This window comes from Idiotropiscis lumnitzeri, chromosome 2 (genome assembly GCF_059441095.1).
Source record: "Idiotropiscis lumnitzeri isolate Australia: NSW breed Sydney's pygmy pipehorse chromosome 2, RoL_Ilum_1.0, whole genome shotgun sequence".
Classification (NCBI taxonomy): Eukaryota; Metazoa; Chordata; class Actinopteri; order Syngnathiformes; family Syngnathidae; genus Idiotropiscis; species Idiotropiscis lumnitzeri.
In genome coordinates, this window is record NC_142392.1 from 4,282,918 (window position 1) to 4,297,884 (window position 14,967).

At 45.5% G+C, this 14,967-nt stretch overlaps 1 protein-coding gene across 5 annotated transcripts in view; it reads right to left on the reverse strand.

The window, feature by feature from the left end:
- The window catches only part of chchd3a (coiled-coil-helix-coiled-coil-helix domain containing 3a), a 36,815-nt gene that overhangs the window by 15,642 nt on the left and 6,206 nt on the right, over window positions 1–14,967 (reverse strand). For 4 of the 5 annotated variants that reach the window (XM_088289054.1, XM_088289050.1, XM_088289052.1 and 1 more), the window contains exons 4-7: window positions 14,140–14,233; window positions 9,252–9,432; window positions 1,022–1,036; window positions 204–287 (exon numbers count right to left, since the gene is read on the reverse strand). In XM_088289054.1, coding sequence (XP_088145180.1) covers window positions 204–287; window positions 1,022–1,036; window positions 9,252–9,432; window positions 14,140–14,233 — 374 coding nt within the window. The remainder of the gene's footprint in view (window positions 1–203; window positions 288–1,021; window positions 1,037–9,251; window positions 9,433–14,139; window positions 14,234–14,967) is intronic. The other variant, XM_088289051.1, reaches the window with a different exon arrangement.

The window sequence follows — 14,967 nt, forward strand, 5'->3', positions numbered from 1 at the left end:
GACATATCACCTTTTGTCCTTGAGGCAGTTTGAAGTAAGTATGACTTTTGTGTAACCTTTAGTCAGCCTGACTACGTAAAAGGTAGCCCGTAGATTTTTATATAAAGTCACCTTTGCGACACTTTCATGTCACTACGCCATTTTGAACGCTCAAGTGTGCCATCAAAGTCATTTTCAGCCCAACGTGGATGTGGCAAACTCACCCGCTCCTCCAGCCGAGCCACCTGCGCCCTGTAGAAGGCATCCTGCTTTTTTAGGTCGGCTTCTTTCGCCTCCAGCTGCTTAGCCTGCACACACACACAAACGTGATCGGTGAAGTGTTGCAAGAAAAAAACAAAAAAAAACAACTGAGTCAGTTTCAGATAAACGTGCGTGATTGAGGCTTAAGTATAATGACGGAGTGTGTTTGGTAAAATCTTGTCAAAATGTTTTGCACAATATTTTCATGTCTTTTGGGTCGAATGAGGTTGACTTTACAAGCACTGAATTTACTATGCTGACCTATTTATGGGGACTTTCACGACTAACAAACAGCTGATAGCGTAGAGGAACGAAAAAAAAAAAGTGTCTCGCACTGCTGGGAGGAAAAAAAAAGCAGTCATTTAAGTGAAGGTTACAGACTTGAATCTGAACTAAGCGCTGACAGTTTGAAAGGGAGTGCGGAATGTTGGTGTCTGATTGATTGAATGGTGGATGGAGTTATCAGGTTAACCTTGAGTTGACTTTTTTTTTATAGTACTTGAAAACCAAAACAAAAAACATGAGTTTCAATTTACATTAAAAAAAAAACGACAGAAATGGAGAATTTGTGGTATTCCGAGTCGCAGGTTTAGCTTTGACAGAATAAACAAGGTAGATTGGCGCATCTTTGAAGTTACAGCGCTGAGCTTCAAGGCCTGCGTTGAAATGCGTCTGCCATTGATGCGCGGCTGACAAAAAAAATTGAGTGGAAAACCAAATCCTTTCCTTTGACATGAAAAAAAAAAAAAAACTCTTTCATTGGAAATTGTCAAATACTTACCCTAAGTTCAATCTCCTGATTCGGAAGCAAAGAAAATAAGAGAGCAAAGAAGAAACCATGAACTTTATCAACATGACTTTTGAAGAGGTTTACTATTCACACTCGAGTCTTTCAAATCTCCAACAAGGTCCTTTCCACTCCCAATCGACACTTATTGTACTTTATATAAGCGACACCCGTCGTCATGCGTATGCATTAATGTCATATACCGACACACCGCCGAGGACTGTTCGGGAGGATAACGGCGATGCAAATGAGGCCTTGAAGCCAGCGCTTTTGTTTGAAGGAGACCGAGATAATGACGGAAGTACACCTAATGAAAAAAAAAAATGCATTAGCCCATCCAATTTCACCGTGCGCCGATAAGCATCTGTGTTCAAATACTCCATTCGCTTGCGGGGTGGAGCTGCATGCGTTATGACTCTGGTGATGTCACCGAGAGGCTCGACTGTCATCCGATTGGAAAAAATGCCGCGCGAGGTTATTTTAGTAAACGAGAATACGAAATAACTAAAATGAAATACGATGAAGGATTTTGAAAAACTAACAAACTACATCTCAAGTTTGCCATTTTTTTTTAAAACTAACTATAGTTTTCGAGAAAATGTGCTTTGTTTTCGTCTTTGTCAATTCACTTAATACACGATTTTGAATCTAGGTCCTCCAAAGTCGGCATTTTCGGCTGCATGGTGTCACTTCGATCGCCCACGGTTTCAAAAGTAAAAAAAAAAAAAATAGTATGCTGCACATCCAAATTATTGATTTAATTATTTTTTAAATATATATATTTTTGTTGAATTTTTACTACCCAATACACACAAAAACACTCCAAAAAACGAAAACTAAACTAAAACTAAGTGCTTTTGAAAAAACTAAAACTAATAAAAACTAAGAAAGCATCTTGAAAACGAATTAAAACTGACTAAATAAAAAACAAATCAAAACAAAATAACTATAATTAAAATTCCAAAACTGTAATAACCCTGCTGACACACAAGCGCACGCTTGTGACTTGTTAGCGTCGCTCCGTTCAGAAAATTCCACTTTTCAATGTGTTACCATTGTCAAGGGTGCCAAAATATCTGACCAAAGCCACCAACTCAGCATCTCCGGTTATCGCCGAATCAAGGTTGTGAAATGGCCTGAAGGCTATCGCCTGGTGGAAACGTCATTTTCAGAGCCAGACACAAACCAACATGGAAGCGGGGGAGGCTTGCGAGCAGTCACACACGCGTTGAAGCTCAATGTTGGGCCTGAAGACGTCAGGCTTTGCAGACAAAAGATGCACTCAGACGGCGGGACACAAACACAACCTCAGACATTGATCCGAAGCGCACACACACACACACACACACACACACACATTCACACACACAGCAGCCGAAGCAGCTGTACCCACAGAGGCCGGGCGGGTAGGCGGAGATAAATGTGTGCTGAAGGCAAGACTTAAGGTGCCATTAAAGGAGGAGAGGTTGTGATAGAAAATGAGCACCCTGGGGTTTTTTCTTGCGCGCGCGCATTAAATCTCCTGGCGGGCACGTTGACCCGCCTCCTTGACGACACATTCACACCCCGACGTGCACACTATGTCCCGATTACTTCCAAGTGATCGCCCCCTTTCAGCGGACTTTAAAAGATAATCTAATCACGCTCAGGGCCAAACAATAGCACCAAGCGCACCACTGCCCATGCACCTTTTGTCCCTGTCATGAAGAGGCGGCTGCGGCTTAGGGACGGGAGGAGTGGAGGTTTGTGGAAAGGAAAATAAAATGAGACAAGCATCTCTATAGCCGCATCCACAATTTGGATGAAAGATTTGGAGAGGAAGAGTGGAATCACCTCTGCAAAGACACAAGGCTGCACTTTTTCAAATCATAACGCATACCACCACCGAGAGGAAACTTTCATCGCTCCCTGAACTTGTGGCCATCCTCTCCCGGGTTCCTATTAAGTATAGTAGCACAATGGCTCAGGGTGACGAGGCAACGGAAGTGCGACCGCGGTGGTCAGATTAAACGGATCATTTAGACGAGGTGAATGCCTCTGTGAATATCAATTAGCCAGCCGTTGAATAATTAAGGACAATCGTGTTTTTTAATTAGCCATCGCAGTTTGAGCTGTACGGACCGGAGGTGGCGGAGGAGAGGAGCTGGAGGATGGCAGAATGATGAACACAGCTGAATTCTGCCGCGTCAGACGCCTGCTGTCCCTCGTTGGATTTTTTTCCCCCATTTATCCCCTACTACTTGGTGTTCTCTCAAACGAAAAAATAAAGACAAATAGAAGAAAAACTGTCTTGGACTCGGGATCACCAATGACTAGTACTGTAATTCTTTAAAAAAAAAAAAACGGCTTCAAGGTAATTCTGTCATATAACGACATGACTTAAAGTTACAATGAGTGCCCACTCAATGAAAAATAATCATACGGGGTGCAAGATCGATAGGGCACAAATCAAATCTCACCGCATTAACCAACAACACCTCATCCATAACCTCTGTGTATTTTGCCTCACCGCCCCGTCAGGAGTAACATCACAATCAATGCTGCCTCACGCCGTCCACGCCAACGCTGCGGATCGGCGAGGTCAGGGCTGCTCCCATCTATCACAGAGCTTTGCGACAAACAAAGTGATAGCAAAAGCCGCGGGGCCGGGGTGTCCGGTGCGCTCCGACAAGCAGGGGGAGGGAGAGAGAGGTCAAAGGGCGCCGCCATGTGACCGTGCTTTGGTGTTAATTGGCATGGAGGTGGCGTGGGAGATACGGGACATGGATAGAAGGGAGGACGAGTGATCAGTCAGAAATGTGGATAGAATGAGAATAATTGGTAGTATTGGTAATTCATTGGCAGTTCAAGGGAAGTCAACCCAAAAATTGTCTACCAATGAAAAGCAACACTGAAAAAACTGCAGGCTTTGTCATCCTGAAAGAATAGTTGCGAGAAGCAGCACCGCTAGAGATACGGCTTTGAAGTTGGTCATTGTCAATTATTGATGTAATTATTGACTCTCTTGCTTGCACAGATTAGCACAAGTCTTCATTCGGATATACTCCAAAGTGTTGCCATGTCAACATAGCGTATCTATATTTGCAAACTCCTGAAACAAGCAAGGAGGACTGCGGTGGATGAAGACATCACCTCAGGCTTCAGAAAGAATGACCGTCCCTCGGGATCTCTTTGCACGGTGAGTAATGAGGCAGTGACCTCATGGGTCAGAATAGTGACCCGTTCAGGACAGGCACCAAAAGTCCAGCGCAAAGGTCATGCAGCAAAAGATGTAGGTGGCGTTTCAAAGAATGTGCGTGGATGTTTTAAAATGAAGTTTGGACCTCATTGACTTTGACCACAGGTCAAAGCGACGCTTAATGATCCTGAAACATCTTTTCTCCAAAATTTGTTGAGGTTTCAAAAATATTCTCTCTTTTTTTTTTGTCGGGAGGGTGAACAGTAGAATTTATGGTAATGGATAATCACATCAGCGATAACTCGAGCTGCTTCCTCAATATATATTTTCAGGATAGCAGGGAGAGCATCTGGGGAAATGATCCTCTGGTGAAAAGAAATGGGTTGTGAGCGCACAAAGCTTAAAATCCTGGTAGAAACATGAAAAATCAATTTCCTTTCTACTCCCTGACACTTCAAACGCCACAGGCCTTTGTTGAAGATGCCGACTGTGCCGCAGAGCTGGCGTCTACTTTGCTGAGAAGCGGCGACGACATCTGCTGGACCCACGGATTGATTAATTGGCCGATCAGACGCCTGCAGTGTAAACTGACTGATTGATCGTGTCGAGGTTGGACCCACTGCCTTTGTCGTGAGCCCGGGGGAGCGCAACCTCTGGAGGTACTTCCTTCATCTGTCATGTCCAGCATGCACCAATGAGATACCAAAGGCTGAAGCTTCATTACAGAGACACGGGAGGGATGGGGGCGGTAATGTAAGAAGGTCTCAGCCAAGGTGTGAGGAGCAGGGGGCAAATCAAGAGCACAACAGGAACAAGGTGCAAAAACTGTGGCGCTTGTAGATTGAAAAGGGTAGATAGCGTAGCGAAGCAGTTGAGCAGAACTCCGCCAAGTCAAAGAATTCCAAATTGAATCAGTACCAAAGCATAGAACAGATTTTAACAGGGTGAGGTAAGAAAGTGGCAGAAGTATCCAGAAAACGTTTAGTCAGAGACGGAAAATTCCTCTATTTAGCCTCGGGAGTCACGTTTACCTGGCTTTGGACAACAAAGCCAACCCTGCCGGGAGCAGAGTAAATGCTGGAGAGAGGCGGACAAATAATGCCAGGATGTGTTTCTGGACATATGTGTCTTGTACATGAACTCCTGCGGCATGAGAATCTTTAGCCACCTCCATATGTTTGTAGCCTTGTGTCATCAGGATGCAGTGGACATTTTTGCAGTCTTTTCATGAATATTCATTACACGCAGCAGCAGGTGGTCCTTGAGGTCTGATGAAGCCAGGCTGGGGGGCTCACAGTCCACCCCAGCATCTGTCTATCAAGTCCATGTCAACAGATTCAGGGTCACCTCTAACCTGCCTGCCGTTAAATTCCCCCCGTTGCTTCCCAGAAAAACTGCTTGCCGAGGCATTGCTGTACTTTATTTATTCCCCTTTGACGTTTGTTCAAAGTTTTGGATTGGTTTGTTTCCTAATTGAAGGCTGTTTTCAAAAACGGCTTCTTAAATCAATATCTTCATTTTTCTGCTCGTTCCAGGCGCCTCTATTTATTCCCCCATCTTCCCTTGCCGCCTCCCGCACGTACATCATTCGGAATTTTCATCTCCTCGCGAGCTCCTCGACGCTACTCCGTCTTTGTTCTCTCCGTGTCAAACCTTTTTCCCCGCCGTTCAATCAAAATCTGCGCCGCAAGCGCCATTAGCCGCGCCAAACATTCACTTCCCACTAACTGATACAGCTCCGCTGTCACAGCCGAAAGGGGCGATATGCAGCGAGACAATTCAGAAATGAAAGAGCCGGGGTTCCGCCGAAAGGGTTCAAGGATTCATTTTTCCAGGTGTTCTTAGATGCCCCGCATAATGAGGTGAGCTCGTTACCGTTTGCAGCTTCTGCGTCAATTAAACTTCGTAGGATGGCGACAACTCTGTTGAGCCTCACTGTTGTCCTGACACTACGCTCATTCATCGATCAATCAATCGCTACTATTGTACAGCTTCGCTGATGCCCACTCGCTGTGCCAATTAGCTAACAGGGTGAGGGCCTGGCGCCGGCGGAGTGCCAGTAAAGAGCTTGCCAAATTAGGGCTTTAGCACTAACCCCCCCAATGCAGGCACGGCGTGTGGGCACCTCACCCTGGACAGGGTGAAGGCCGACCCTGCCAACATGTAAGGAACGGTTGAGTGGACTCCCTCCAAGGTAGAGCGTGGGAGAGAAAAAGGAGGGTTTAAAAAAAAAAAGAAAAAAATGGACATACAAAAGATACCACAAAAAGGACAGTTTTTTTCCCCCACCCTTAAAGCTCCCATCATCTGGAAAAAAAAAAAAAAAGATTCAAAAGGATTTTTTTTAATACCACCAAGGGGCACCAATTCAAAACCCAGCAAGTCTCCTTTAATACCGAGGAAATTAAATTGTCAGCATGTTATCAGCCCGGTCCAGTTGTCTGGATCTGAGACGCGACAGCAAGAAACATGGAGATACAAGGAAGGGAAGGAGGGAAGAAAGTACATGTTGGGTGTTTCTCGGTAACTGGTTTGATTGGCGATTTGATAGGAATCAGGAAGTGTGGAAAAAAATAAAAAAAGTAAAATCAGCAAATTCACTGCAGCAACTGGTGCGTACATGTACATCAATAATGCAATAAAGAGTTGCCAAGTAGTGATTTATCAACCCTTTTAATTATTCATCAGTATTTTCTCCTTTCTAGTTCTTCTACTGCGATATAAGGACTACCTTACTGGGATCCAATATCCAAATCATGTCATTCTCAAAGCTCATCTTAAATACAGGATACAATGTGTTTGGACACTTGAGAGCGTTTCGGACTAGCACAGGTAGACCAAGCCGATGTTTGGAGCACAGAGAGATGGATGACTTTCGGTTTGATTGAAAATTCCGCCTTAAGGTTAGAGCCTGTGTGTGACCAGTGATGGATTGGCCTTTGGACCAGTTTGGCTCCTCAAGCGCCTGATTCGTTCAAAGTTAAAAAACATGACGGCCGGGTCGGTGATTTAATTAACACTGGACTGTGACGAACAGCGAAAATAAAGCGTTATTCAAGATTTGGAAGCAATGCTAGCCTTGACTTCCTTCGATTTGGGTATCTGCCAATTAACATCGGCGCATGAGTGGCAGAACACGCGTGAACCCTGACACCGAACTCGGCGAAACAACAGAACCGCGGGAAGCCGACAGGAGTGACTGACAAGCCGCAACCTTGCGTGCGCTCCCGTGAAGTTTCAATTCCGAGGAGCTGGACTCGCGACCACCGAGCCCCGGTTACGCTATCAGCAGCGCTCAAGCTAGTTTATCACTAGGATCTCCCGGTTTACAGCACAATTCTGCTTCTAACTTTGTAAATCATAAAACAAGTCCATTTTCTGTTGCAGAAATCCCCAAAAGGTAGCCCAATTCCATATAGTTTCCCCACTTTCAGCTCCTCTGAGTGGAATGTTCTCCATAATCGTGCGCGGTACAAATCAGGTGCAATGAGATCCTGAATCAATGAGCTGAATTGAAATCCGACACGCCGTTTGAACTCATGCCTGCACGGCGAACGCTCCAGCATGCCCACAATCGTAATTGGCTCGGGCGGCGGATGCAGAGGTTATGGCTATTATAGGTGAGCGTGGGGAGGCATAACTGTTCACATCATGGCTCTTATTGTGCGTGAAGTAGACGAGAGAACGCATGTGGTCGCAGGGCTCGTCGTGACCCGTTTCTTAATGAGTTTGGGTGGCGAAGGGGGAGTAATCAATAGCGCAGTCAACAGCAACTACCGCCGATGACAAATGTTTTCTGAGGCCTTCAGGTCAATTCACATTCAATTAAAAAACACGGAAATACAGTCGCGAGGGGCAATAAAGACACCTGATTAAATATTGAACCACCTTTAAACGAGATTTACACTTCTTTCCTGGGTGACGCAAAAAAAAGAAAAAAATGCTTTCTCATCAAAAACTGGGAAAAACCTTTGAAACAAAACTGAAGGCGCATCAGACAGTGTCACATGGCGAGGACTCAAAAACAGACCACCGAAAAATGAAGGTGGGAAGATGACGCAAGAAGGGTCCGTCTGCCCACTGGGCGATCCTGTTGGCGTTTCGTCGACCAATGAGAAGGATCTAGTTAGAACGGGGGTGTTCCCAACACGACACAGTGTCGCGCAGTGGGCCTTGGTGATTACCTACCACTTTCGATTTATGCCACAATTACGTAAGTCAAATATCGCGTACGAAAACTTAGTTTGTGCAAGCAAAAATGTGTTCCCCATGGAAAACACCCTCCAAGTGTACGCACGAAATCGGTTTTACACTTACGGCTTCACCCTTACGATGCAGGCCAATCAGGAGTCGGACACTAGGGTTGATTATGATTGGCTGATTCCTGTCCAATCGTAACTCAGAGTCAGGGTAAAAAAAAATAGAATCGAATAGAATGGCGCAGCGCAAAACAATGACCACAAATCCGAGAGATGATTTTGCATTATTAAAAAAATTAATAAATAAAACAAACAGTACATAGAACTAAAGGGACAATAACGTTAAACCAATCAAAGATATTTGAAAAAATTGTTTTTTACCAAAACAGCATGTTAGAATGCAGAAGACCCTTCTATCGACTGTTTGTGTTTGAGGTATTTGACATCACGCTTACGTAATTGTGGCATAAATCTAACACCGACACCAGACGTGGCCCATGGCGTGAGGGGGCGTTCTCGTTTTTTAACCCATTCGTGGCTGCAGCTGGATCGTATTGGATGAAGCGGCGCAGGGTAGGAAATGTTAAGTTACACTGTCGAGATATTTACTTCCAGCGTCTCCAGTTTGTGTTCCGCCCCTCAAGCTAATGTAAAATGTGTGTGAGCGAGAGGTGAGGATCAATGAACTCTCGCTCTGAGTGATGCTCACACGCCAACAGAGCTGGCATTTGTCAGCGAGCCAGGCATGACTTGTCGAGTTCCGCACGCGAGATTCACTTCAGTGGGCTGGGATGGAACTCGCCTTTGTGAAAAATAAAAAGTTTGCAAAAGTTCAAGCCCTACTCACGTAGAGCTGAGTACGCAGTTTCTCTTCTTCGGTGGCGATGCGTTCCCTGATGACGGCCTGCTGGATGCTCTCCTCAGCCACGGCGCGTTCCGCGGACAGAATGCGCGACACCTCGTCCTCCACGTGACGCTTGGCCTCGGCCTGCGCTTGGGCCGCTGCGCGGGACTTCTCCGCATCGAGCCTGTTGACGACAAATTAGTTTTTTTTACCTTCGCCGAGGGATGTTTTGGCAACTTCATCAAAAGTGGCATGCGACGGTTGCAGTAAGTCACCAAAATGATTTTGAAAATATCACGAATGCAATTAGGGAGCTGCTGAAAGCACAAATAAAGCCTGATATTGATTTTCAAGATGTGTCAGAAGAACCCACAGTAAACATACCGTTGCAATTAAATAGTCAGCCCGTCTCAAAGATTTGAAATGAATTTGTATCGTTTCCAAATCATTTGCCCCGCGATTGTCAATATTTAACGACAGGAAAGCGCCGTTACCTCCACAGCAGCATTAAGCTCCATGCAGACACAAGACCACCATTTGAACCCCCGTCACAGAGCTCTCTTAGTTACCTAGCAACGCGCTCCCTGTGCAGCGACAGTGCGCTTGATTAGAAAACAGGAGGAACGTCCCTGAAAACCCCTGAACAGCCTCCTCTGCTAGGAATCAAGTGGCGAGGTAAAATAAACACAGAAGAGACAAAGCGAGTGCCAGGGCAAATTATGATAGATTGAAAGAAAAGTGGATCCCAATAAGCTTCAAGTCAAATTCTGAGAGATTGCAGAAAAAAAAAAATAGTTTGACAAGTAGCATCCATTTTTTTGCTCTAAAGCAATTCAAGAACTTTGTGCCATAAACCCCATTATATAATTTGGAAGGATCCAGATGGACATCGAAAGCTCAGCGATGACCAGGGTTGTATCTGAACGAGTTCAACAAACAAGAGATCAAAAACTTGCTCATAATTTTGGGCGATTGTGAATTGAACGTAGTTTATTTCTGAATCGTGAATTTTTTGGGTTGGAAACAAGTAGGGTAGGAAAAATGTAGCGTCTTATAGTCGGGAAAATCCGGTAGTTCATTTTTAAAAACGTCGACTCAACTTTAAACTAGTAGAAAACTAGAAAAAATTTCCCAACATTGGTGATGACGAGAACAGGCTCCACTATTTGCAAGACGATGACATGTAGGTCACGTCGGATGCCTTCATGCCGCCGTTGGTGGCGAACAGGAGGCGAAGGGAGCCTCCAAAACCGACGACAGACAGGAAGGGAAGAAGTGAATAGCGGCAACTTGACATGTTTGGCCCTGGAGGAAGCCGAGCAAAGACGGAGTGAGGAGTTGGTGGGGGAGATGGAGGGAGGCCAGCCATGTCCACTCCAACAGTCCGCTGGGCCGCACACGTCAGCACACTCCATCCATCATCGGGCTCGGACTCCCACTCACTCACACAAACACCAACACACGCACATACCCACACGGGACGCTTCCTAATAGCCTTTTACATTCACCATTTCCCCACAACCTTCACTTGGAAGCTCGCTTTACTCGGAAAGTTGATGTGGAAAGAAATTGGATGCAAACGGAGCACACGTATCACCCCCCCAACCCCACCCTTGCAATCATTGATAAACGTTCCGTATAAATAGACCAAAGAAAGAAATAGAAACGGAATAAAGAAAGCTTGGCAAAAGAAAAGTGCATTTCCTCAGACTTCCTCACAAGTGCGAAGCCAAGCAAAGACCGCTATCGCGAGCTGGACGCTATCTGTCTGCCTCGCCTCTATTGCTTTCCAGCCATTATTGCACTCTCCCGAGGATATTGGACACATTTTTCATTTGGCTGTACAGGATTGACACCAGGTGGGGAAGAGAGCGGTGAGAAAGACGATGCCTCATTCCAAAATAGGTGGCAAAAAATAAAAATAAAATCCTCAGCGTAATGGAATGATTTTGGAGGACATGGATGATGTTTGCCCTTGGACTGGAAGTGCGCAAAATGAAGTGGTGACACTTTATTTTCCGCGGGTATCCAGGAATTCAATCAGGAATGTATGTTCCAAGTGAACAGCTTGGTTGGCACGGTGTGTTGTGATGTGCTGAATGCATGCTGAGTTATGGATGTAAGCACTCAAGAGAGGGCGACACCTAACGGGAAGCCATGCGGGATGGTGCTCGGGGAACTGCAATTGGTGAGATAGTTGGCACAAAGCGAGGCTTCCACTGGGTCTACCTGATTGGTGTCCAAGCTCAGATGATGGAATACTTCAATGCTCATTGTTGACACAAACAAGGGACCAATGTCCAAGGGACATGGGTTTTCGAATTGGGACTTGGATAGAAAACAAGGAGGCCAAGTACTCTTTAGACATGGGGGTGACATTTCTTTTTAACTTCCTAGTATTCTAAATCTCTCTAAACCAGCTTCAATCATTTTCACTGGATTTTGGCCTGTTTTACTGCCGCTTCTCCACTAGTGGATCTTGTTGATTTTTGTGAACTGAGGGCTTGTGAAACCATTTTGAGACAGCAGTGTGCATTCAAGAGTGCCTGTATTTGCTTTTTCTGACCTCACGTAACCTGCGCAACCCACCTGCTGCTGGGGCATACCTTCACAAGATGAGGGGCAATACTGCCAAAGGCCGTAGGATCGAGGCCGGGACCGTACCGAGATGGGGACCAGAGAGCGGGGGGACTGACTGGCAAAAAAAGGGTCAAGTGCCCGACAAACTTCTTAACATAACTTTGAACATCACATATTTTTTCCATCATCGGTTCTCCTAAGCATGAACGCTTACGGCCATCGACCGGCGTTCCACATGAGCTTTATCTCAACACTCTGCACTTGGCAGGATAGAGTCCGACGAAACAAAGGCATTCAGAGGCGCTTTGCAATATTGATGTTGGGAATAATGTCGCTGAATGCTGCCCATGAATATTTGATGGCCCCGATGTGCTCTCTCCGACACATATGCGCTGGCACATAAACACGACACACCTGACTATGAAAGGGAGTTAAAAATTAAGCGAGGACGATGAACGCGGCCGATTAATTTAGAAACGTCGCAACATAAAAGCTGTTCTGCATTCTCCCCGCTCTACCATCAAGCCGGCGCTATAAAACCGGAACGGCGATGGGTCTTAGAACGTACGACTGTGGCTAATCACAAGCATATGGTCAGCTTGAATATGCAAAGTGGTGCGTAACCCTCACAAGAGGCAAAAAGTATCACAGCAAAATGCGATAAAGACCATGACTCAAACATCGGCTCTGATTGCTTTGTTTGAATACTCATTTAATAATGTCCACCGGGACAACCAAGCATGTCCGAACGAACCGACAGTTTGATGCAAGCGCGACAGCGGTCCTGTCCGCCTCATCCTATTTCTTTGGCGGCGTTCCGCTCCGACGCGTCGCAGGCAAATCTGCACCCCCGCAGCTGCAGCTCCTCGCAAACAAACGAGTTCAGGGCCCACGTTCAAATTGACTCCTCGCCGAGCCCTAAACTTCACCTCTTTGCTCGAGCGTGCCGTGCGAAATGCAGATCTCAGGACTTCATTTATGGCTTGAAAGCTCCGCAGAACAAATAAAGACTGAAAACTTCTTGCCTCCAATTTGATTTGATCCCGGTCGGCCCACAAGGGAGCGCAGCTAAGAACTGTTTCAAACTTCGCTCAAACTTATTTTGGATTGCTTTTTACAACTGACTGATTCGGATGTCATTTGGTCTGCTGTGCCTCGCACAACCAAAAAGTTGAGGATTGTGGCCAAATCTGCTCTTGTTTACGCTCCCCAAAAAATTATGTTCATCTCTCAAATGAACCAAAACCGAACCAGCTCCTTAAAACCAAATTAGATAGAGAATCATGTTTTTTGGCACATCAATACATCGCTAAAAATGTGGTCACTCAATACAGCAGAAATTTCTTTTTGTCCCCCCCCCCGAGAACTGCAGTCAAATGTCACTTTCAAGCCTTAGAGGTCTTAAAGTCAATTGCCAGTAAAAGAACAACACACACACACACACACACGCACAAATACATCCAAGTGCAGCTGATGATTGCTTGTTTACGGCTGCGTTTTCCACTTCCCCCCTCGCACGAGAAATGAGGGTTTTGAAAGGCGCAGTGATGTCCGTTAATTGCAAGGAGGGAGCAATTGTGAGGCACTTACTCCTTTTGAACGGGCGTCAATAAATGAGCTGCAGGAAGCAGTTGTAAGAAAAATAAAAAAAGGGAGAGCTGCAAAAAAAAAAAAAAAAGAAAAGCAAAATAACCATTTGTCTGAGTCACTTTCCTCTTGAAGGAGTTTATAGATGGAGGTTAATCAATAATCAAGCACTACCTCCTCCTGAATCAAGAGAGCTTGTGTTTTGGTGCGTGTTTAGTCCCTAATCACGATCGTCCATTCACCGAGGTCCACTGGACAGAGTCCAGGTCTATTAAAGAGGGGGGGGGGGGGGGGGGGGGGCATTATTGAGAGCACCTGCTTGTTCCTTTACCTACGCGCTGAAAACGTTTTGTGCGTTTCTGTGTTTGGCGGTGGTGAAATGGATCGCCCCCACTTTACATCCAGGAAATGACCTCAGGATCAGCACCCGCCGTTCGCAGGCATGATTAATTGATCCGGATGAGACGGCGAGAAGTAGAGGGAGGTGGATTGGAAACGCGGCGGGGATCGGATGCCGACCTTTATGACTATGAACGAAAAGTGGCGAGAGTGTGGAAAAGCCTCCAACGGGTATGGGGTGACTTGTGTCACGATCGCGGAGAAGGTGTTCCTAATATTTTGGGAAACAACCACAGTCCTAAACCTAAAGTATCGCATGCCATTGAAAGAAGTCCGGCGAATGTGGTGTTTATTTTATTTTATTTTTTTTTTTTGGGCTTCTTACCAAGCCTGCAGGTCTTGCTCTGCCTTGACCCTCTGCTTCTCCAAGCCTTCGTACAGCTCATCACTGATCCTTTTCTTCAGGGCTTCTTCATCAACTGAGAGGCAAAGAGAGAGAAAAAAAAAAGTTTGGAGCGTCAGCGATATCCGTCAATGGCAGTGAATGAGTTTTAAGGACACGGGCAAAGACCTTGTAGATTTCAGAACGCCTCACAAATGAAATGACTCCCAACATTTTCTGCAACCTTATCTAGCTATATTCATGTCAGGGACATCACACGTGGACGCCTCTTGTGTCCTCGCCGCTCTATCTTGGCAGGTAATTAAGCATGAAAGTAAAGATGGCAGCAAGCGACCAGGCCAAAACGTGCTCGGAAGACGCAAGTGCCACACGGTGCCCGGCATGAGCGTGCGTGAGTGGAGATTATATTCACACTGCATTAGTGAGATGGGATAATCCCTATTGTCAGAAACTATTATTACCTGGTAAAATGTAATAACAGTGGAATAGGCTCGAGACGCACACACTTGCAGAAAGACAATTTCCTTCAAGGTGGAAAATGTTAATATAGGCTTTTTTTTGTGTTAATGTCAAGTGAAAATAATTTTCTTTTAAACAATACTATTTTCTCTGCTAATCTAAACTGATTAATAATCTTCTTGTGGAATATGAATTAAGCATAACAATCATTTTCGTTCATCCATCTCAGGGGGTGGCCATTTTGCCACTTGCCGTGGAATGAAAATGACATCACAGCTGCTCAGGTAATGTCCAATCACAGCATTGCTGGGCACCTCGTGTGCAGACCGGGGGGTTCGTATGCGTTATAGT